This window comes from Hyperolius riggenbachi, chromosome 1, assembly GCF_040937935.1.
Source record: "Hyperolius riggenbachi isolate aHypRig1 chromosome 1, aHypRig1.pri, whole genome shotgun sequence".
Taxonomy (NCBI): domain Eukaryota; kingdom Metazoa; phylum Chordata; class Amphibia; order Anura; family Hyperoliidae; genus Hyperolius; species Hyperolius riggenbachi.
The window spans coordinates 472562148-472586754 of NC_090646.1; the positions used below are offsets into that span (position 1 = coordinate 472562148).

Below are 24607 nucleotides of genomic sequence, written 5' to 3' on the forward strand. Positions count from 1 at the left end.
AAAACCCTTTTCATAAACATTCATTCCCTGGCTCATAACTGTCAAGATTAGGTGAACAGCCAGCATGGTGAGGTCCCAGTTACCTAGTTACTTGCCAGTCCAGCCAGATTGATTCCTTTAAGAATGATGAGCCTTTATCTACTATAACCTTGTAGTAAATAAATGAATATTAGCTAAAGGCAAATTATTCAATGTTACAAATATGTATTTTGTCTATCACTTATGCCATTATGAACGCACGCACGCACGCACGCACGCACGCACGCACGCACGCACGCACGCACACACACACACACACACACACACACACACACACACACACACGTTGCATGAGGAAATATCCATGAGGTTAAGGCCTGGTACACACCTTCAACTTTGATTAGCAAATCACTGACCAGTTTTATCACCTCCATGTAGTATGAGAATCTGTTCATAGTAATCAAAATCTGCTGACCCTCATGCTACATGGAGGTGGTAAAATTGGCTAATGTTTTCTTAAGCCTGTTACACACATCAGATTATGATTGGCCAATCACTGACCAATTTTACCACCTCCATGTAGTATGAGACTTTACCTACACAATCTGTTCATAGTATTCAAAACCTGTTGGCCCTCATACTACATGGAGGTTGTTAAATTAGCCAATCAAAATTAAAGGTGTATACCAGGCTTTAGCCTATTCTGGTGAAAGGTTTACCCTCTCCCGGTATAGAATGACTATGCACATTAAAGCTTAGTACACATGTTCAATTTTGATTGGCCAATCAAAATTGAAAGTTTGTACCAGGCTTAGTTGTGCTTTGTGGTGCTATTGGAAAGATTGTTGTAAACGAGGAAAAAAGTATTCTTCGGTTTGTGTCTGCAGGTCTGCCTGCCCTCTAGTGTCTGTAGAAAACAATGTGAAGAAGAGTTATACCCTTTAAAGCATACACTTTAAATTGAGATACATTCTTAGTGTCTGACACGATTATTGTAGCTATGACAACATACCTTATTTCTTGCTTGATGCTATGAAAAGAGGAAAATTCATTTTGATGCTTCTTTTAACCTTAATCTGGCTCAAAAGCATTTAAAAGGAAAATTCCATTCATATGACTGCTTATTTGATATGAAAACAAGTGAAGTGAATTTTTTTTTCTACAGTAGACCTATCTTCTATATTGCTTAAGTAAACACAGAACAAAGTTTTTGCAAAGTACAATAATTTTATTGCATCATACTACAAAAGGAATACCAACCAATAGGAGCCCCTCCTCGAGGGGATATGTTATATTCATTTATTTATTTACATACAAATAGTTACAGATTACCCAGCAAGCTCATGGTGAACCAGAACTCCTAGGAGTGTGTAAGGGGCTGAAAGAGACCACAAAGGCTCCTTATTAAAAAGCTATTTAGATGGAATTTTGCCTTCTTAAAACAGAAGGTATTTGTGATTATTCAGGTTGGAGTGAGCTCTGAGGTGACCCACAATGCATCACTGCTGAATATGCAAATCATCTCTGAGCTCACTCCAACCTAAATAATCAAAAATACTTTGTTTTAAGAAAAAGGCAAACTTCTGTTTTCCATATACATACATACATAGACACTCTAGAACAGTATTTAGGCAGCCCAATGGCTATCTGAGCATGGAAAGCTATAAGTCCACGTCCTAACCTCGGCATGGCAGAGCAAACTGGCTCTTGTAGTGCTACAGCAGAGGGAGAGTCACTGGCTGCCATGGATAAAGGCAGAGCAACATACACTTCACATGTTAATGGAGAAAGTAGCAGTGCTTGAATAACTTTAGTGATAATTAGCCCTTTCAGTGCCTACAGCTTGCACAATCATCTATCACAAAATAGTTTAAACACTGAAAAAAAATGTAAAGAGTTTAACAGTACAGTTAAAAATGTTCCATTAACAGTGTGTTAGATATAAGCTCTCTATTGTTAAGCAAGTGCTTTATGCAGCCACATTTACACAGAATGAAAGTCTCATAGCAACAATAACATGAAATGACATAATACTGCGTGTTCTGGCTTTAGTCTTTAAAAGGATTGAATGTTGATAGTGAACACCAAACAGCATATCTTGCTCTGTCCAGCCAGCTCTCCTGCAACACAGAGAGAGACAGAACAAGATTTAATGTCCAGAAGACATCTTCATGCTGCAAGTCTGTTATCTCCAACAAAAGTCCAACAGACAGTAGTAAAATGTTTCATGCTCCAGTGTAAAGTCCAGCAGATGTGCTTGGTTTTCAGCAGATGCCCCCCTGCCAGGGCTGAGATAAGTTCAGTTTGCCCCCAATAGTCTGAAACAAACAGTGTCTTTTCTTCTCCTGTCCATCATGTCAGTCTTGCTTAATTACACTTTAGTTGCCAGAGACTGTATTTCAGATTTTTGCGTCTGGGCACTTAGACTGGAGGAGGTGTTGCTGATTTGTCCATGGAAGGTTTTGCTAAGTCCAAAAAAAAAAAAACATTGGGAGCGGAAACGAAGGTCGAAGAAAGCATAGAGGAACGGGTTGAGGCAGCTGTTGATGTACGCCAGACATGTGGCATATGGGTGCAGGCTGAGGATCAGGTTATACTGAGGACAGGAGAGATCCAGGAAACCTACCAGCCCTAGGGTGTGGATGGTTTTGATGATGTGAAATGGCAGCCAGCAAATAGCAAACACTACAACAAGCGTGATAATTATCTTTAGAAGGCGCCTCTTCTTTTGCTCTTCTTTCTTGAGATTCTGGAAGTGTACAGTCACCTTGCAGCCAATGAAGCAGTAAAATGTGGTCATGAGGAGCAGTGGAAGCAGAAAGCCTGGTACAGTGGTGAGGATAGTCAGTCCCCCAATCCAGAAATTTTCATTCTTGGTTTCCGAGATCCCAGTGAAGTCCAGGTCACAGACAGTCTTATTGGGATTGGTGCGATCGGGGAGTGTCTCACGTAGAATCAGCGTTGGAAGTGCCAGGAATCCAGAGAGCAGCCATATAATTCCCAGGGATATGACTGTCATTGAGCGGGAGCGCAGGTTGGCACTAGATAGCGAATGGACAATGGCAAGGTATCTATCAAAACTGAGGCAGGTGAGGCAGAACACACTGGCAAACATATTGAGTAATACAAGGTAACTGCTGATCTTGCAAAGTGCAGAGCCAAAGGGCCAGTGGAAGCCCAGTGCAGTGTAGGTAGCCCACAATGGTAAGGTAACCACAAATGTCAGGTCAGCAATGGCAAGGTTACCTATATAGGTGTCTGCGGATCTCCTCTTCGACTTGCCTTTCCACACTGTGAAGATGACAATTCCATTTCCAGACAATCCCAGAACAAACACCAGCATGTAAAACACAGGCAGCAGTGAGTATGACAAGTCCCAGTCCTGTTCAATACAGTAGTCTGTTCCATTGTCACTGTAGTCGTAATCATAACTATATTCCTGCTCAGGGCTCTGAGTCACCAGTTCACCAATGCTCTGCTCCATGGCTGAAAGCTCAGAGGCATAGAAGTATTCAGGAGTTGTGAGAGCAGTGCTGTACAAGCTCTGCACTATGTCTCTCCTCTGACCTGAGAAATGAAAACAGCCTTCACTCAAGTTCTTTAAAGAATCCCCTGAACTCCCCACCCCCAGAAAGACAAATTAAAGGCAAAAGGCCACCCACTGACATCAATCAGAAGTCTATCCATATTATTTCAGCTCCTCCCCTCTTATTCCCTAGGCTCTGAGCCTCTCTCACTGTCTTCATCTTCCTCTGCATCCCCAGCAGTTTTCCCCAGAAAACATGTACTCAGGGGATTACTGCACCATTTACTGACATCTGACTAGTGCAGGCTGTAAAATAGCATATGTCTGTTTTACAAAGAAAAAAAAATCCCCAAAACACAAAAGCAATATTAACTAAATAATAATTGTTCAAACTGGACACACTGAAGCTGGCCAGACACTATTTAATTGTTTTAATAGAATAGATGCTAGATTAAAATACTGATTAAAAAATGAAGGGATTCTCAACTGATTATGAATTGTTTTATCAATTCAACACTGTCAGGGCTGGTATACACCATACAGAAAATTTCCCTTCTTTTAAAAATTTCCAATCTGCTTCTGATCAAGAAAGGAATTGATTTTGTGCAGTACTGATTTTAAAATCGATCCCTTTCTCGATTGGATGCAGATTGGACATGCCAGAAATTATTGAATGACAGGAAATTTCCCGTCGATGTGATGAAAAATTGCATGGTGCGTACCAAGCATAAAGGCTATCATTTCCTCAATCAAACCAGGAAGGAGTACAGGGGGTGAGAGCTGGAGCGTGAAATCATTGTACTGCATTGAGCAGTGCAAAGCTATCAGTGGCATTAGTGCAATCGTTATAAGATCAGATTCCTGCTGAAATCAGATCTTAACCTGGCCACATATGATACAATAAAATGATCTGATTTTACGGCAATTCGATAACACGATCAGAATTCCCGAGCCATTAAAAAGTTTTTTTTCATTATTATTATGTGAAGCAAGAAATCCGATCGGATTTCCCTTTTTTTTTTTCCTTTTTTTTTGTCAATTGGGAGGGGGGTGGATTTTCAGATCAATTTTTATGAAGATTGAATGGTGTAGGGTAGCCGGTCAATTTATTGCTATATACACCCAAGCAATTTTCTCAGAGTTTTCAATCATTTTTTTCATAATTTGGGAAAATTGTAACACGTGTGTAGGACATTGGTCAGATTTTTCAAATCAGTCCAAAAAATTGATTGTGATCCTTGAATTGAAAAGAAATGTTGAACATTGTATGGTGTGTGGCCACCTTTATATTGAGTGGTGCAATGTGTTGCAGCAGGGAAATGACTGATATCAGGAATACATTGATAAATGCTCTGGTCTAGCAGAGATCTTATAAGGCCAGTGTAGGGTGATTTTTATGTTTTGATGATATTTCAGTTGGAATCTAATAGAAAATCAGATTTGACTCTCACATGTCTATTGCTAGCTATACTTTTGGCAAGATTGGATAAAGATTGTGTAATCCAGTTGTATGGTGTGTGGCTAATGGCCATATACAATATGATTATTAATGTAGTGGTTTTATTGATTCAATCAGAACACTTGCAATTTTTGTTTATTTCTATTTTCTGGAGAGAAGCAGTTATTTAAAGGTCGATTTTTCTTTTATCGACATATGCCTGATCCAATCATTGGATCAAATCTGCTTGTAATTGATGCCTCAAATTATTCCCGATTGATTTGGCCATAACTGAACAAGTTGACCAATGTTGTTGGATGGAAGATTTTACGAAATCAGTGGTGGGTTGGGATCGTGTCGGTAGCGGTATTCTATTTAATGACAAGCGACATGCGGTGTACACAGCGCAGCTTACACTCACTGTCCGCCGCCGCTTGTAGTATCTCCACTGCTGGGCGCACTTCCCTGTCTGTTCTCTCTCAGGGTGCCTCTGTCAGTATCACGTCACAAACACTAGAGGCCTCTAGTCGTCACATCAGGTAGGTGCCAGGGTGCCCCTAGTGTTTGGCCTCTAGCGTTTAGTCATGGGACACAGAGTACCTGGTAGACATGCAAATTGCAAATCTGCGAAAAGTGCAATCACTGCACATACAGTAAAAGTCAATAGAGATTGGCATTTCTGTATAAAAAAAAAATGTGTTCACGTTTTTTTTTTGTCATGTCTTTCAGCCTAAATTCACTCGCTGCATGTGAGTTTTCATTGACTAGCTTAAGCTACTGAAAAAATGTACATGAAAAAATGCAGAAGAATGCGCTTAGTGCATGGGAAATTCGTATGCAAATAAACTTGTGCTGTTTCTGTACTGAGGAGTGTGTATTTTGCCTCTGGCTAGGTTCACAGTGGGACGTTATTGTCCTGCATTAATAAAGTGTTATAACGCAGGTTACCGTACTGCAATGTTAACCCTATTCGATGTTCACAGTGCAACGTTAAAGTCGCGTAGTAAAATGTTGCGTTATGGTAACGCACTGCTGCAGTGCGTTACTGCTGCATTGCGTTACCTCTAAACGCAGACATTAACAGATACAGCGAAGCATACTTTTCATTGCCTGTATGCTCCACTGTATCTACTGTATGCCATGGTAATGCAGCATTAAGGTTTTGTTGCGCTGTATTTTTGCATTACGACTTTACCGTTGCATTGCAACGCAACGTCCTACTGTGAACCTGGCCTGAATGTTACAGACTGATATACGTTGCTGAAAAATACACAGAAGTTGACAGTAGTGTGCTAGTGTGTTCAGGCTCTTATTATTAAAAGCTTTGTCTGCCTGTGCCCATTGATATGTATTGAGCAGTTCGCTACGAGCAATTGTTGTATTAGCTTTATACTGCATTTGGAAATAAATATTGCAGCCTTGTTATCCCTCCCACCAGCGGTTTAATTGGATGTCTAATCATATGCTGTCCATACACAATGCAGAATGATCAATTCAAGTTTGGTCAGAGTGCGTGAAAACAAAATTGTGACTGAACAATCATTTACAATTTTCAACTGTCCCACTTGTTTTAATGTCTTTTGTGTCTTGTTACTTTTGTCACTATCATTACCAATTCTGTATATTGTATCGATTCTGTGTTTTGTAACAATTCTGTGTTTGTATATTGGTCTGTATTATAATGTACCCCCATGTTTGTTTCTTACTTTGTACAGCGCCACAGAATAAGTTGGCGCTTTATAAATCAGTAATAATAGAAACAATCAATGTTGATTGTTTACCAAATGATGACAAATACATTTACATTCAGTTTCTTGAATGCTTTATATCAAATTGGATGTTTTATTGATCAGCAGGATTGTATTGTGTATGGCCAGCTAAAAGCTCATTTTAGTAAAAAAAAAAAACATCTGCCTTGAGCAGAAACACAGCTAAAACAGACACTAGAAAAGTCAGGCCAATATGCCATATGTCAAGGTGCTGCAGAAAACACCCAAGGGTGTAAAAGCCTCTGTCAGGCCAAATGCAGTCACTGTTCTAAGAAAAAGGCAAGTCAGCCTCATAGTCACACCACTGCTCAGTACAGTTGTATGACAGCAGATGTCACTGTGTAATGTGTTCGTATTCATGTAGAATATCACAGGGAGACATTCTTGAATGCAGTTATATCAGAGGCACATTGTTCATCTCCAACACCAATGACTTGTGAGGCATTTCCTTTGAATCTGCATCTAGAGCGCACTCTGTACTGTAATGACTTCTGTGATGGCACAAAGTAGATCAAAAAATGCTTTGTGTATTGAGCATCTACATGTCCACAGTACTGTGTCTGACACAGTAGGGGGCAATGTTTGTATTAAAAAATGTTTTCCTAGCTAAATCTTTTTTTCCTTCAATATTACCCTACCTCTTATCTTTGTCACTGTAGCAGAAGTGTCTATCCCTAGCCATAGCTCTGTTCTTGTCTGGGTGCCTAGTCCAACCTCACACAAGCACTCCACAGTACTCTCATTGGTGCAGAGAGTGAGGCCGAAGTACCTGGATAGGCTGGCTGGCACTACCAGTGGTTCCCCAGTTAAACATGCAATGACATAATTGTGTGCATGCAGGAGAGGCATTGTGAGCAGCCCCCTTACAATTAAGTTGAGCAGGGGGGTACAAATTGAGTACAGTAGGATGCTTAATTACAGGTTTACTGCTACGTTAATTCCAAGGGTGGGCATGCATAGATGCTTTAATATCACAAACAGAGCCAGAATTAGGTGCAAACAAATCAATACATTAGAGGTTACATGAGGCACTACTTATCTGTGCACCATGTGTGAGGAGGACTCTAGGAAGGTAGGAATTCAGCCATGTAAATACATCACACTGCAAGCTGACTTGTGAAATGATTGCCTGTGGTGAGATTTCACAGAGCTGAGCTTCAAAGGATCAGAGGGAGTGCAAGTGAACTTGAAGTCAAATATATCAAGATTGTGATAAACCTGTATCTAAAGTACCAAAGCTATATAGGACTTTCCTGGAATTCCAAATTCTTATTTTGGTTTTAAGGGTTAAACATCCAAGACTGCACAGTAGACTCTCTTGTTGAATGCCACTAACCATGAGTAATGATTTAAACTATCCGTATAGAGTGATTGGTCATCTGATGATGTATCAGAAAATCCATTATCATTTGATGGTTGTTGGCATGTGGTTGCAATCTATACTTATGGCTGATGAGCAGCTGTACTCATTGGCTTTGGAAATCTGTCATGGTTAAAAAAAATGTATTCATAGTTTGTCACCATTGTTTGTTGTGAATCTTATTACATCCTACAGTGAAACATCCCTAGCGCATGTGCAGGAGTGTACAGTGAGCAGGAAAACTAGAAAACTTGTGGTGTGATGGTCTCGATGGATTAGAGAAGCATTCAAGGATTGTTGATAGGACAGACACAGAAGTGCGGAACTAATGCCGGGAATACACGGTACGTTTTTACCGCTCGATTATGCCGCCGGATCGATTCCCGCTCGTCGCCGCGGGCAATTCTCTTATCTTCTGCTCGTTTTCCTTATCTTTTTCCATTGTCCCGCCCGCGGTATCGAGCACGGAATCGATCTGGCGGGTGATCAGACATGTCGGGAATTATCAATCGAGCAATCTAATGGCTAAATCGAGCGGTACAAACGTACTGTGTATTCCCAGCATAAGATTTTTCATAGGAAAGCTGATTAGGGGACTAAGCAATATCTCCTACAACTTCTATATTTGATGCAGCTGTCCCTAGAAAAGTCATGTGACCCAGGGTAAATTCACAAAAGCTTTCAGTTTCAAGAAGAGTGGGTGTTCCCTAGTTCTAAAGCATCTCTCTTTGCTGAGCATACAGCCACCCCAGCAACTTCAGCTATAGCAGATACTTAGCATTACCAGACTCTTCTATAGCTATAGTGCTGCCCACAAATTTAAAGGTAGCCATACATCAGGCGACTTGGCAGCAGTTTGACCATCCAATTCAATTATCATAATTTAATCAGATGGAAATCGGTGCAGCCAACTAATTTTGGTGTGAATGTCGCATGTGTAGATCGGACATGCTGCAAGATGTTAGGTCGACATGCTCATTTGGGTGCGCAGTGTTAACAGCGTGTGATATGAAGGGACCCCCAGTGCTGCCCCCCAGTATAAAATGTGCCCCCCTGGTGCCCGTGCATGAATACTTTACCTGTCAGTGTCCACCCCTGGCTCCTTCCTCACACACTTCCTCATATACACACATCTCGCGTGGTTGCTGGCGTAACCGGAGCTCGTGTGTGACCTCACACAGGCGCCCATGTTACACCGGGAACCACATGGGGCACGTGTGGGTGAGGAAGAGGACGGAGCCAGCGGCGAACACCAACAGGTAAAGTATTCATCCTGGGCACATTTTACACTAGGGGGGAAAGCACTAGGCAGCGTCACTAGGCCGATTCACACAAGATTTCATGCTGAAGTCAATCCGGAATCAGCTTGTGGTGTATGGGCAGCTGACAGATTTCTCTCCGGTCAGAGATTCAGAGAGAGATTTCTCTCTGAATCTGTGATAGGAGATCAAATCTGCCCATCATCGCTAGATGTATGGCCACCTTAACCTCCTTAGCGGTAACCCAGAGTAAGGCTCGGGACGGAAATCCGCAGCTCAGGACAGTAATCCAGAGTGGGATCCATTGAAGGTGTGGAATGTGCAGAGCTAATGAAGATCTATGAAGCAGTATGATTTGTAGGGTCTGAAAGCTTGTGAAAAAATTGTACCGCTTTTGGAAAAAAAATCTGGAAATAATCATACCGCCAGGGAGGTTAAAGAGGAACTTTAACGTTGGATTGAACTTCATCCCAGTCAGTAACCGATACCCCCTTTACCATGAGAAATCTTTACCCTTTCTCAAACAGATGATCAGGAACTTCTTATGGATGATATTGTGGTGAAACCCCTCCCACAGTGTGAAGTCAGGACCATGGTCCTGACAGTTTATTGCATGTAAACCTCATAGCATTGTGGGTAATAACATCTGTTTCCAACTGCCAATGATACAGTATCTCTCTTTGCGGAATGTGATACATTTCAGAATGTAAATAGTGTTTGAGGAAAGATTTTACAATGGGCAAACTATGAGTAAATACTTTATAAATGAATATTGTAAAAAAAATAAATCTATTTTATTATTATAGATCCTCTTTAAGGCCTCTTTCACACAGGAGGATACAATATGCGCTTGTCAGGCAGGGCCACTCTGGACAATGGACGAACAGGCATTATTTTTCAATCTGATCACATAACGAACATGTAATGTTCTGTGGAGTGTAAGACATATTAAAGAGTTCCTATTATTTTCAACACATACATTATTAAGCTCTGACAGTTGTACATTTATGTTACAATGGGGTTTACAGCTTTAAAGACTCATACACACCTACCAACAATCTGTCCAACTATCTTCCAAACTTGTCAGTTGAAAGATAGGTTAGGCGTGTGTATAACTGACAAACAAACAACCAGGTGACTAACTGAAAACAGGTTGTTTGCCAGATCCAACCGGTGGATCAATCTGACCAACTATCAGGCAGGTTGGAATGTGTGTACAAGTATTTTGACCAACTTTGTTTTTGAATAAGGACATGTTGTGAAGTTTGATATAGATATGGTGAAACCACTCAGTATAATGAATAATTATCATACACGGTCATGCAGATAGAGTGAATTTTTAATCACAAATGAAATATTAATTTAGAATTCTTCCCATTCACCAAAATCTGGAAACGCAACAAACTGAAGTGTTCGTTTGTAGGTCTTCTTTACAATGAAAAATAGAAAACCCTGACCCTCCACTAGTTTGAAATAAAGTTTGTACTTGGAAAACTTACCAGAAACTTGCACCATTTACCAAATGACTGAAATGAAAAAGATCAATAGAATTCAATAAGTCTCCTCTGCTTTCTGTAAATTAAACTGGCCTGACCACTCTGAAAGGCTAAATCCTTTGGAAGTGCAAAGGGATTACAGTGGCCCAGCTAAGCCACATTTAATGCATTTAGTACCCAGGTCTAGGCAAGCCTGGACGTGCCAATTTTTACACCTTGCTCTCTTTAATGCACCTTTAACAGGAGTGTGTGTAGAAATGGCCTGCAGCTTGGAAACTCCTTCTTTTCTCAAACAGCTTGCTTCAGTCCTGGGATTAGCAGGTGTGAAATGACTTTATTGACTCTGAAAGACTCTCTTTTGGTAGGAAACACACTGTCCTGGATAATGCTTTGATGTCATATATGAATTTATTTGGTGTATCAGCTGTACCAGCATATGATGATGATGATGTTATCCATTCAGTCGTATCCGACTCTTGGTGATTCTATGGGTTCGCTCCCTCTATGCTGTCCGACCTTGTATCATTTCAGCCAGTTGCCTGAAGTTCAATCCTGTGACAGCTTGATGGCCTCAAGCCAATGTGTTCTCTGGCAGCCTTGTTGCCTTTTGCCACTGATCAGTCCTAGCATCAGATCTGTCTCTAAGGAATTTGATCACTTCATGCACCAGCATATAACCCTCCACCTACCCCCCCCCCCCCTTCCTCAACAGCATTGTGTTTTCTGAGTGTTAAAGAGGAACTGCAGCATAAACAAACATACTGTCATTAAGTTCCATTAGTTATGTTAATTAGTAATGTAATCTCTTACCCACCCTGTTTTAAAAGAACAGGCAAATGTTTGTGATTTCATGAGGGCAGCCATCTTTTTGGTTGAAAGGAGGTGACATGGGAGCATGAGACACAGTTCCAACTGTCCTGTGTCCTGATCACCCTTCCCGGTTGCTAGGCAACGAGAGCACCAACATCAGAAATCCCATCAGGCTTTGCACAGCATCAGGGGAAAAAAGCCCAGGCAGTTTTCTTTGATGGGGCGGAGCTCAGCTAAAAATGCAGCTAAAAATGAGACTTCAGTAAGAAAAACAAAGTTCTGATGCTGTGAAACTGTTAAAGAAACACCAAGCTTTTTCAGTTCTGCTGAGTAGATTTTTAGTCTGGAGGTTCACTTTAAGGTGTGTACTCACCTCTTGATTTTATGTAGCCCATCAGGGATCGTGTCAGCGATGTAGCTTATGATGCATTCCAGTTGCTTAGCAATTGGGAGTGCAGAGGTTGCAAACACACCGGGCCCCCGCAAGGGGCCTTTCTTCATCCATAATAGCTTTTCATTGGTGCTTTGCTGCTAATGAACACCTCTGTATGTGCATTGCATAGTGGTAATCCTTAAAGGAAACCTAAGCCGATTGATGAAAAAGAGATTTACTTACCTGAGTAAGTACATGCACAGGACTCTATTGCGGGCATGAATGCGAGTGAAGCTACGCATGGCGAGGGCCGCGCAGGCACAGTGGCTCACCGACTCCCAGTCAGTGTAAAACGAAACTAAGCCCCGGTGAGAGAAGGGAGGATCGTGCCGGACCGGCACCAGACTGGACAGCTGCAGGGGGCTGGTAGAAGCCCCAGGTAAGTGAAACTCTTTTTCATCAATTGGTTTTGGTACACTTTAGCAAACTGTTTATTTACTCTCATTACACCTCTCTGACACTGCAGCTGTCCTTCATAGGTTTTAAGGGCTCCATATCATTAGAGTACTTGGTTCCCCATGTAAAACTCGCATTGGGGCCCCAAGCTCCTTAGTTACACCACTGATGCGTTCTGTTGCTATGCAGGGGAGGGGGTGAAAGACAGAGTGTGCTTGACATCACACAGCAGGTGGGGGAGCTGTGCAGATAATGTGATCGGCCATGCAGGGGAAGGGCCACTGTACATGACTGACTAGCGGCTCAGGAGTGTCCACGGGCCTTTATCTCCTTTGATGCTGAAATTGGTATGTGATTGGACAAACAAAATTGGACGTGTGTGTGGATTTTCTGACTTAGCTGTTAGGTTAAAATGTTGTAAATTGAGATTCTGATCAATAATGCTATATACTTCTCTGATTTTAGCCCTATTCTAAAATGCAGTCTTTCTTTGTTCCCGCTGTTTCCATTCGAAACTAATCGCTTAAAATGACATCCTGTACCCAGTGTTTTCTGAAGTACAGGTACCTAGACCGGTAGTACAGTACCTAGACAGGGATGATAAGGGAGGGGCAGTTTATAGCCAGGGAGCATTGGGGACATTTAGAAGCATATTTTTCATACCTGGATCAACACACACTGCAATTAGTTAACTACCAGCATTGGCTTAAGGTACCCATACGCTAATAGATGGCCACCTGATGTGGCCAAAAGATCGATTTCTTTCATATCATAATCTTATCAAAGAGCGATCAAATATGCGTAGGTATGGTTGCGCCGCTGGTGAGCTGGGTGCAGGGTGAGCCAAATGACGCTCAAATCCCCGCTGGTGTAACTATTCCTCTTTCAAGTTCTAGCAACTCGGAGGGATATGTAATTCGGGGATGGTTAAGATCCATAACCTTACCTATCTCTGACATGTAAATCCTCATACACACGTACAAAGCATGTCACCCAGCTGGGGATAGGGGGCATCATTGCAGGCCCGAGGTTGAACACTAGCCTGCCTGCACTGTGGTGGGAGTGGAGGGCTGACAGAGCAGTGTGAAGTTGTGTAACACGGCGGGTGAGTGAGGTGAACAATGGTCGTTGGCTGAGGTACCGGTGGGGCCACTGTACACATGCTAGATTATCAGCAGAGGCAGTCGTTATCGACCACCACGGCCAAGTTTCATCTAACGTGTGTAAGAGGCTTCACCTGATATTTTAACCCTGTTAATCCAAGTTCTAGCAACTCGGAGGGAGATGTAATTCGGGGATGGTTAAGATCCATAACCTTACCTATCTCTGACATGTAAAGCCTCATACACACGTACAAAGCATGTCACCCAGCTGGGGATAGGGGGCATCATTGCAGGCCCGAGGTTGAACAGATGTGTCACTAGCCTGCCTGCACTGTGGTGGGAGTGGAGGGCTGACAGAGCAGTGTGAAGTTGTGTAACACGGCGGGTGAGTGAGGTGAACAATGGTCGTTGGCTGAGGTACCGGTGGGGCCACTGTACACATGCTAGATTATCAGCAGAGGCAGTCGTTATCGACCACCACGGCCAAGTTTCATCTAACGTGTGTAAGAGGCTTCACCTGATATTTTAACCCTGTTAATCCAAGTTCTAGCAACTCGGAGGGAGATGTAATTCGGGGATGGTTAAGATCCATAACCTTACCTATCTCTGACATGTAAAGCCTCATACACACGTACAAAGCATGTCACCCAGCTGGGGATAGGGGGCATCATTGCAGGCCCGAGGTTGAACAGATGTGTCACTAGCCTGCCTGCACTGTGGTGGGAGTGGAGGGCTGACAGAGCAGTGTGAAGTTGTGTAACACGGCGGGTGAGTGAGGTGAACAATGGTCGTTGGCTAAGGTACAGGTGGGGCCACTGTACACATGCTAGATTATCAGCAGAGGCAGTCGTTATCGACCACCACGGCCAAGTTTCATCTAACGTGTGTAAGAGGCTTCACCTGATATTTTAACCCTGTTAATCCTTATTTAGACCTAACTTGCTAATAAGTTATACACTAAACAATTGCCTTACTGGGCGGAATATCCCCCAATAGAAATCATAATTATTTATCAGTTTGGCTAAACTAACCATTTAGTATTGTAACGTACTGCACTAATCCACTCCACCTAGTTCTAAATGTTGTAACCCCACCTTCTGGTCCACATGTGTATGAGCAACAGGCACTTCCCGGTCCACCCATCCTGAAGCTTTACGGTAGCTCACTGAGCGAAAGGAGAGATGTTGTACCATGCAAATTCATGTGGCCTTAGGGTAAAGTAGAAGAACAAGCTATCGGACGGAAGACGGTCACCACAAAGGCATAAGCAGTATGCTTATGCTAAATAGTATGCGGGTATTGATTTGGTTTGGCACATTAGCAGATGCTGCTTATCTAAGGTATGCATACCTTCCAACTTTTTGAGATGAGAAAGAGGGACACTTAAGCTACGCCCCTGCCACACCCTGATCACGCCCCCGTCACACCCCTAGTCACGCATATCATAAAGATTTCATAAGAAAAAGATGTTTTATAATTCAAACCACACTGGTCCTTTCTATCCTGGTTCATTTTCCTTCATATTAACATTTTAAAATTAGTAATATATCAATTTAAAGGATGGGAATAAAGTTTAGTGTCAATCAAACACATTGTTTAGTAGAGAAATACAAATATTTACATAGAAAGACTGACAAAGTCTTGAAAGAGGGACAAATGAGGAGGAAACAGGGACAAAGGGACAGGGCTCCCAAAGAGGGACTGTCCCTCCAAAAGAGGGACAGTTGGGAGCTATAGGTATGGCATATATGACACACATGGGGAAGTAGCTATTACCCTTGTAACTGCATGGGAGGGCGGCAGTGACAAGAGATCACCATTTACTTTGATACTTTAGAAGTTCTTCTCCTGTTCTTGCCCCACCCCCTTGAAGTGCACACTTCTACTTCCTTTTTGTGGCTGCAGGAGATGGTAAATGAGCTGTTCATTTTCGGCAGATTGGATCTTCAAGATCCCAGACAACACTACACAAAGTATCGCAATCACTTGACTTCGTGCCCATATGTAACATTGCGTGCAGGAAGAGGAATCCCTGAACGCTCGGCCTCAAGGGGAATTTGCTGGACTACTCGGATAGTGAGTATTCAGCTATACTGGGGTCTGTCACCTGTTACGGGTATCTGTATTGTCAGAAGAAAATGGTGAGCTTCTGAGAGGAGCTGATGGCACGGTAACTATTTAATGTTCATTTGAAGTTACCTCGTGTTTATTTTAAATAATTTTACGCAGTACAGGTTCCCTTTAACCGTGTAAGTTGTGTGGTACAGTTTTCACATGTGTAGTTATTCTGCATCTATTTTTACTGAATCTCTGTAGTAGCTGGTATTATTAATGCCTTGCTAATGCTGGATACACACGGTTCGTTCCCGCACTCGATTCCCGTCGATGCGCCGCTCGATTCCCGTCGATTCGTTTATTTCCGACATGTCTGATTCACGTTTCGATGGATCGTTAGGTCGATTTGCCATACTTTACATGGCAATCGACCTAAAAATCATCGAAATGCGCTCGGAAATGTTCGGGAATAATCGATTCGTCGGGAATCGAGCGGCGCATTCGATGCGGGAATGAACCGTGTGTATCCAGCGATTAGTCTTTCATAAATCATGCAACCTGTTCTGGAGCACAAGCTTAAGTGCTCACTGGTAGTCGCGGAGTAAGCTGCCTGGCTGTATTGTCAATTTCCTACATACAGTAAATGACCATCCTTAGAGTACAGTTTATTTCATCTCAGATTAAAGCAGTGGAAATGACATAAGCGCGCAGTGTGGAAAACTGTGTATCACATAAAATACATCAACTTGGATTAGATATACTTAATGTTTTTCTCCTCTTATTATAGGATGCACATTTTATGGGGGCAGAAAATACCGTGTCTCTGGGGCGACCTGGGGGAAGACTCTTGAGTTATATCCTGCAGACAGTGTATGAGCACCTGGGGTGTCTTCATTTACCAGATAGCTGAATAACAGGAAAAGACACTAATGTGCTCCTTGATATTACTGCAAACCAGGAGGGACCTCTGACCTGATAGCTTTCTTCTCTTTGTATGAGGGATATCTGGAGGACACATGAGCACACACACGGAACTGGCTGCCTCAACTACAAGTAAGATTACTATATATAATGCCCTGGTATATACTCTCTATTATGTGACAATGGATACAGCTCAGCTATGTACACACACTGAATGGTTTTCAGCCTTGCAAAGCCCAATCTGACAGCCGTCACTAAAGATGTGCATATGAACACGCACTATTACACAGCTGAGTAGCATGTTCACCTCTACAGAGAGGGAAGAGTAAGAGGCCTCCTGCTGTGTAGGAAAACAACAGCGGTCTGCCAAAAAATCCAACTTAAAAGTCTGTTTTTCCCCTCAGCAGGAATATCCTATGGATATATAATTGTTGCCATTTACAACCACTAGCAATGCAATGTGTGTAGTTTTAAGTGAGTCTCCAGAGACATTTTATTTTTGTTTTGTATAGTGTAGAATGAACTAGAATTGTTTAGGGGTTTAATTGCTGTCTTTGTCCAAACATATGAGAATCTTTCTCACTTTCTGGTCTGACAGAAGCTGGTTTAGGCCTGGAACCCACTAGGGTGTTTTGGGCAGCGGTTGCCAATGTAAGTGAATGAGGGGGAATCGATTAGTGCGATTGGGGTAATCGCAATCGCAGGACATGCAGCATTTTGAGCATTCTAGCACTCAATGCAAAGTATATAAGCGCTGCGTAAATCGCTTATCAAAGCGATTATGCAGCGCTTTGGGGGACGATTGTGCTTTGAATAAAACATTAAATACTTACCCGGTGACTTGATTTCCTTCTTTTGTCCTTAGCTCCGCCCCTAAAGGAAGAGGTCACAGGCGCTTCTCTGTTTGGTCCTAGAGAAGCACCTATGACCTCTTCCTTTAGGAGGCAGGGCTACGGACGGAAGAAGGACGCCGTGTAAGTATAATAAAGTTTAAAAAAAAATAAATCGCAAATTGGAAGCACAGGGGAATCACCGTCACAATCGCCCTAGGAATCGCTGCACACAGCACTGTGGCGATTAGCACTGCAGTGATTGCTAATGGGTTCCAGGCCTTATTCTTTCCAACAATGATGCAGAGAGCAACACTTCCTGTTCCTGTCTAAAAGCATTCATTTCATATTAAAACCTGGGGGCAGGAAGTGAACGAGAAGGTTTTTAGTGGGGACACAGACAAAAGTAAAAAAACAAAAGAAGTTCTACTAACCCAACCCACTCTACCCCAAACTAAAACAAGAATGTATTCCTAAAGTTGGGCCTTACAGGGAACCTGAAAAGAGAAAAATATGGGGTCACTCCCTTACAAATAATGCCAGGTGCCTGGCTGTCATGTTGAGCATTTGGCTTTAGTTGTTATTCAGCTACCAACCTGCAGCGAGCATGTAGCCAGTGGAGTCACACCGGAGTCAAAGCATCTGATCTGAAAACTGATGCAACTGACTGGACAGGACTGGACCGAAAATGTACAGATTTATATGTGAACCAAGCTTGAAAGGGACCCTCAGCAGAGTACTAAAATCAAAGTCTGCACTTACCTGGGGCTTTCACCAGCCCCCTGTAGCCCACAAGATCCCTCGGCATCATCCAGGTCCCCTCCGTGGTCCCGCTGGTGGGCCCGTTAGTACTCTGCTCATGGTTCCTTTAAAGAGGAACTGCAGTGAAAATGACATAATGAATAAAACTGTTTTTTTTGTTTTTTTTTACAATATTAATTTCTGAAATATTTCCTCACCCTGATTTACATTCTGAAATATATCACAGGTGGCAACATCTTTAGCCTGCCTGGTGATATCTGTGTAAGGAGATACTGCTTGCTTGGTAGTTGTAAAAAAAGATGTTATTTCCCCCATTGCAACAATGGATGGGGGGGGCACTATCGGCTACTGATCAATCAATCCTGGGTTAAAGTTCCTCTTTAAGCCTCTTTATGGCCATCTTGGCCTTCTTCTTCACAATATAATTCAGTGATAGGATAATAACTAGCGCAGTTTGAATATCCTTCTCCTGATTTATACCCACTCTCTATTGGAGGAGGGAAACTCTCAATATTTCAAACTTGCTGCTGACAAACAATACAACTAGCAAAAATCAGTAACCCTTCGCACTCTCCCATGCAAATGTTCAAACAAATGCATTCACAGATTCACTCATCCAGGCACCACTGTTATCCCTACAGCTAAGGTAAAAGCCAGGGTCTTAGTTCACAGAAGAATGCATTCTTATGCTTAGTCACCTACACTGCGCAGAAGTACCTAGGTAAACGTAGGTGTCCTAACTCTGGCCCTTTTTTTTTTTTTTTTTAACAATACAGTTAGGCGCAATACCCAGAGCCGGATTTACAGCTCAGGAACCTGTAGGCACAGGCATTCTGGCGCCCTAAACCCCGCCCCTCAACTCAGGCCACACCCCCATATAGGCATCCCTCCTCCCCATTTGGTAACCACATTAATCTATGTAGTAGATGTGTTCCCCACCCCATGTATAGGGTGCCAGATGTGCCTCCACCTCAGTATTAAAAAGCCCCCCAATGGGTAGGGGGACACTTGGGGAGGGTGCCGCCTCTCCTACATAAGGAGCCTGTAGGCACGTGCCTACAATGCCTTATGGTAAATCCGGCCCTGGCAATACCATTACATTTTATCCTCTTGTCTGATTACCATTGTTGCCTTTCCATATAGCTCACACCAGTGATATCTGCTGTCCCTTCTGTGCCAAACTCCTCACTCCATACCTTAACCATGAGAGCGGCTCAGTCAAGGAGGAGGGCTCTGGCATGCAGATATTTCAATTTATATTCATGCTGACAAATTGGATGTCCTGAGAGTGTTTGGCTCATACCTGTGTATCCAAGTACTCTCTGATGTCTGTGGTCCAGTCCATCCATCATTTGGCTCTTGAGAGATTGCTTATCTTCCCTGAATTAGAAATGTAACCTGCCTCTGGCAAGTTGTGAACTGAAAAGGACAGGCTTGAACCTGACAGTTGGTTACTATGACCATGCTGATCACTTCAAGGAGAATAATAATTACATCAAGTTACTATAAAAATTGTAATTCGTCTCTAGCCAAGATTAACATAGTCATTAGTCATAAAATAAACTTAAAGGAGCATTCAGCCAGGAGTCAACAGTATCCTAGCACTTTTTGGCTGGATCAGCTAACAGTCTTATGTTTGTAGGTGATCTGCAGACACTGTTGACCAGGTGCTATCAAGGGAGAGCAACTTTAGCAAAATAGGACCACATGACTGAGTTGAGTCTTCCTATATGTATTACAGCCAGCATGTTCGGTTTACATTAGGGCAGTCAGATTTTACCTTTACACAGAATTGTGCAGGACACTTTAGGCTTGGTCATGGCAGGTTTTGGGAGTATCCAAATAATATCTGTGAACCAAATGGGTTTAACCCGAATAACATAAATAGATTGTCCTCCCCCAAACAGCAAAATTAGGCATAATGTACCTCAATACCCATTTCACCTGGGGGTTAAACATCTAGTAGCCCCTTTGACATTCAGATTCCACCATAAGTCACTTTCCAGGGCACCAGAACTGAGGACAAGGTGGGCACCACCTCCTCCTGGACATAATAACCTTGGACAAGGGTTCTCTGCAGAGAACCTCCACAGGGTACCCCACAGTCTTATGACCCATGTAGGCTGGTATCGCTCAGGAGGCAGAGACCTACACCTGTGGGCTCCAAATTTCCTGAAGAATACCAGCATAAGGTCAAGGGGTTACCAATGACTGGGATGGGGCGTTCGCTGTTGATTTGTTCAGATGAGAAAATGTGTACTGTCTCTCCTTTTAAACTATTAAATGGGGAATCTAATGAGAACAAACCCACTGATGCACCATTTAAAAAAAAAAAAAAAAAGTTTTCTCACCAAACATTTTTCATAATGTCTTTTTTAATTTTTGCTTTCTAAATGTTACAACAATTAGACCTGATATACGAGGCAAATTTGGTATCAATAGCATGGATAAGGGCTGTGCAATTAACCGTGGCTGTTGGCGGCATAGCCTTTGATACAAAATGTGGTAGATTTGTGAAAACTTTGCAAATCTGATTTGGACACACATTCACTAATTCCTGTTTTAACAACGCTAAATTGTATAAGGACTTGTGAAGTGCTGATATAAAGTTATACCACTTAATTAAAGTGGAGTTTCAAATTAAACTGCAGAACATCTTGCAGAGCAGTTAGCTAGCAAATATCACATTTTTAAAGTATTAGTTCACCCTCCCAGATTTTCCTTGTTGGAGAAAAGGAGAACATTTCTATTTTTGATGCAGCTATTGCAGAGAAATTCCCTTGAAGGCCTGTGCTCACTGGAAGATGGTTCTGGGAACCCACAACGATGCGAAGCGACGAATGAGCATTCCCTGATTCATCTTTCTACCCGTGGGAACACGTGATGCCAAACAACGGGCACAAATTCAGTTTCAATTGATCACAGCACTTTACGCGAGATTTGTCGGGGATCTTAAAGACCCGCTGTGAAAGTCGTAATCACCACGCATCGTAAAATCTTATCCACCCCATGTCGCGAAATCATGGAAATGATTGCTCGACACGCGGAAAAAAAATCACCGGTTGCTTGAAAAATCTAGATGTGGGTACATAGCTTTATATAAGTTAGTGACATGATCCTGAGAGCTGTGCAAAAGAAAGCTGCCAGCAGAGTTGGAGTTTGTTTCTGTTCATCACCTGATGAAGCCCACCTCCTCCCTCTGGACCCTTCTGTGGGCAGTGTCATGTTTATGTTTATAGAGGAAAACTGTTTGATGCTCCCTCCCAGCTCTTCCCTGACTGCATTCTGTGGGTGATGATGGGATAGTGGGCAGGACTTTGTGCTGCTATTCAGTCTAACCAAACTGCACCTGATATTCACACATGGAAATCACCACTGCAAACCTAGCCAACCAGGTAATATAAAAATACATTTTGCATCTTGATCTATTGAAATGTATGATCTATTCTATAAACAAAACAAATTTTCCCTTGAAGTGTTTACAACAGTAACTTTCATGTAAATGGTGTGTTAACTCAAAAGTAGCAGTTATGGAATTCTAAAAAGACGAGGTTCCCAATACCTGATGATCACTGTGCAGTTGGTGGCCTGCTGTTCTACACCTCTCATCAGTTCTCTTTGTTCGCTGTCTTAGTCCAGCTGCTACATGTCTTTCACAATTATCCAAGTCCTGCACTGTTCCTGGGAATCCCCAGAACTTCAGGACACAGCAGTAATTAGTTGCACTGGGGCTCATCAGTCATGATTAGTTATACAGAACGTCGGGCCCGGTTATCTGGTTTGCAGCCTTGAAGACAGTTATACATTTTTATGTGAGCTTAGAGGTACTGTCGCGAACATCTTAACATTTAAAACACATACAAATAAGAAGTTCATTTCTTCCAGAGTACAATGAGCCATAAATTACTTCTCTCCTATATTGCTGTCACTTACAGTAAGTATTAGATATCTGACATTACCGACAGATTTTGGACTAGCCTCAGTCCCGGATTTACTTCACAGGAGCCTACAGGCAGACAGGCCTGGATTTACTTCACAGGAGCCTATAGGCACAGAGGTCCTGGCGCCCTAGACTACACCCTCCAAGGTGGAAAAGGGGCAGGCAGGTGAGTCGTGCATGCAGCGGGCACGCGGTGGGCTGGCATATCGGGCGTGCGCAGCGAAAATGTGCGTGCACGGCGGGCGCATGCGTAGTGACAGACCTAGCCCGTTTTTAAACGGGCTTAGGTCCACTAGTAAGCTTATAAACCCTCACTAAACTGCACCACAAGTGTGCTGGCTGATCCAGCAGTCACTTCTAACTTACTTTCCTTGCCTTTCATAGGTAGCCTTTCATAGGTAGCTACAGGTGCCGCTTAGTATTAGGTAGCCAGAGCTATCCTCAGTATTAAGGAGCTATAGGTATAAATTAAGGAGCTATAGTATTAAGGAGCTTGTATATATAGCCTCACGTACATATGGCTGTGAGGCTATGCTGTATTGGAAAAAAATGACAATATGAATGTATTTCAATTGTATGTTTTGCACTACTGCACTGTAATTGTCCTCTGATGAAGCTTCCAGTAGTTATGGGAGTGAAACATATCAGGCTAGGTGGAGGGTCGTGTGGTGTATGAATATGCATTCATTTTTATGTGATTTAAAGGGGTAAACATCCTGCAAATACTGCGGCTATATTAATCTTAATAGGGTGCTCTGACATATATTTACCTCCTATGTCACATGATAAGTAAACCATATAGGCAATACAGTAAGGGCTAATTGAGGGCGAAGTGAGGACAAGAAATTCAAAAGTGTTCCTCGCAGCAACGCTGGTGTGCACGTGGAGAGATGACCCATGGGACACTACATGTACAGGTCGTATGCTTTTATTCAGCATGATCATACACTCATTTGTTTACCATAGATTTCTTTCCCTTGTTTTGTGGACAGCTGGACTTGGCTGTTTGGATTCCTTGGCAATAACCTTTATATGTTTATGGATAGATTGTGCACAATCTTGTTTTTCTGGCCAAGAACTTTTAGCACCTTTTCTAGCCTTCTAGAGACCATAATTTGGTGTAGTTACGTTATTACCTCCATTGTTGGCTAGTGAGTTAGCATAATAGATTTAGTCCATGGTATCCATGGGAGGTGTTAAGATTAGGCAATGTCCTGTTGTTGGGTAGTGCAATATGTTTATATCCTCATGCCTCATGAGATATATGCAACCATACCCTTAAATTTGGTGGGTTTTGTTCAATTGGATTAAACAGTGAAGCATATGTTTTTGCAATAAATGGTTCTCTCCTTTTTTTGAGTGCAGCTATGCTGGTTTGTTTGCTTCTTTTTGGATTCTCAGCATGGCCTTTATTCTTTATACAGACATTCCCTGAAAACTATTTATACTAAGACGCTGGCCAGCCTCCCTGTTCGATGCACACTTTTTTGGCAGTTGGATAGAGCAATTGCCCTTTACTAAGTGCTTTTAAAAATAAATAAAAAAATTAAAATTAAAAAAATAATAAAAAACCCTGAGAAACCCCCCATGAGAAGATGGGCTAGTTCAAAATCTGTCCGTAGTGTCAGATTTCTACTTACTGTAAGTGACAGCAACACATGAGAAAAGTAATTTATGGCTCATTTTACTCTGGAAGAAACGTACTTCTTATGTGTATATGTTTACATGTATTTAAAACTTTAAGATTTTTGCGACAGGGGTCCTTTAAGTAATTTTGTAGGATGCTTGAAGGCTACAAAGTGCTTGTAGGAAAATCATTGTTTTCACCATGTAGTATTGTACAGATGGATGCATTAATAGCACTTCTAAGGTAGCCAAAAAGATCAGAACAATATTTATATAATAACAGAAGTTATTGACCAGACCCGTGATTGCAGTAGTTTTCTATCTCACAAACCTCCCTTGTACTTATATAATTACCTCAAAGTTCTGACAAATAACCTCAAGCTGGGCTTCCCTGGCATCTGAAAGAAGGCTGCCACACCATGGCAGCCGGGACCATGGCACATGCACCAATCAAAACTTTTCTTCACCACTGATTGGAGATGAAGCATGCCTCTACCCAGGGGTCGAGTGGGGTGTGGACGCCGGTGGACGATGTCCACCTGCTTTTTTCTGGCATGTGTGGAGGGGAGCAGTGCAGTGGAAGAGGAGAGTAGTGGGCAGCGTGGAGAAGGCGGGACGTCTCCCCCCTTCCCTCACCTTGGGGCTCTCGTTCAGAGTAGATCGTTCAGAAACAGCCTTATCAGTCCGCCGACAGCGCGTACACATGCACTGCTGCGGCTGTACGTCCGCCCAGCGGGAGGGTCTGACAGACCTGTCGTTGCCGGATGTAGTGCGTCTGTACGCACCTTTAGGCTCACAACTTTTCTTGTGAAACACCTAAAAAAAATATCTTGCTATTGTTCAAGCAGCTGAATTCAACATTTGGATTGACTGCTTATCAGTCTTATCAGCTGCTTGGTGGACC

At 42.5% G+C, this 24607-nt stretch overlaps 1 protein-coding gene and 1 long non-coding RNA gene across 8 annotated transcripts in view; one reads left to right on the plus strand and one right to left on the minus strand.

The window, feature by feature from the left end:
• Positions 1 to 24607, plus strand: part of LOC137521583 (uncharacterized) — a 296776-nt gene that overhangs the window by 84076 nt on the left and 188093 nt on the right. For all 7 annotated transcript variants that reach the window (XR_011022156.1, XR_011022153.1, XR_011022157.1 and 4 more), the window contains exon 5: positions 16412 to 16677. This is a non-coding gene — a long non-coding RNA (uncharacterized lncRNA). The remainder of the gene's footprint in view (positions 1 to 16411; positions 16678 to 24607) is intronic.
• On the minus strand, positions 1187 to 3560 carry LOC137554387 (apelin receptor B-like). The gene has a single exon (XM_068271501.1). The coding sequence runs from the start codon at positions 3461 to 3463 to the stop codon at positions 2351 to 2353; it is 1113 nt and encodes a 370-aa protein (XP_068127602.1). The 5' UTR covers positions 3464 to 3560; the 3' UTR covers positions 1187 to 2350.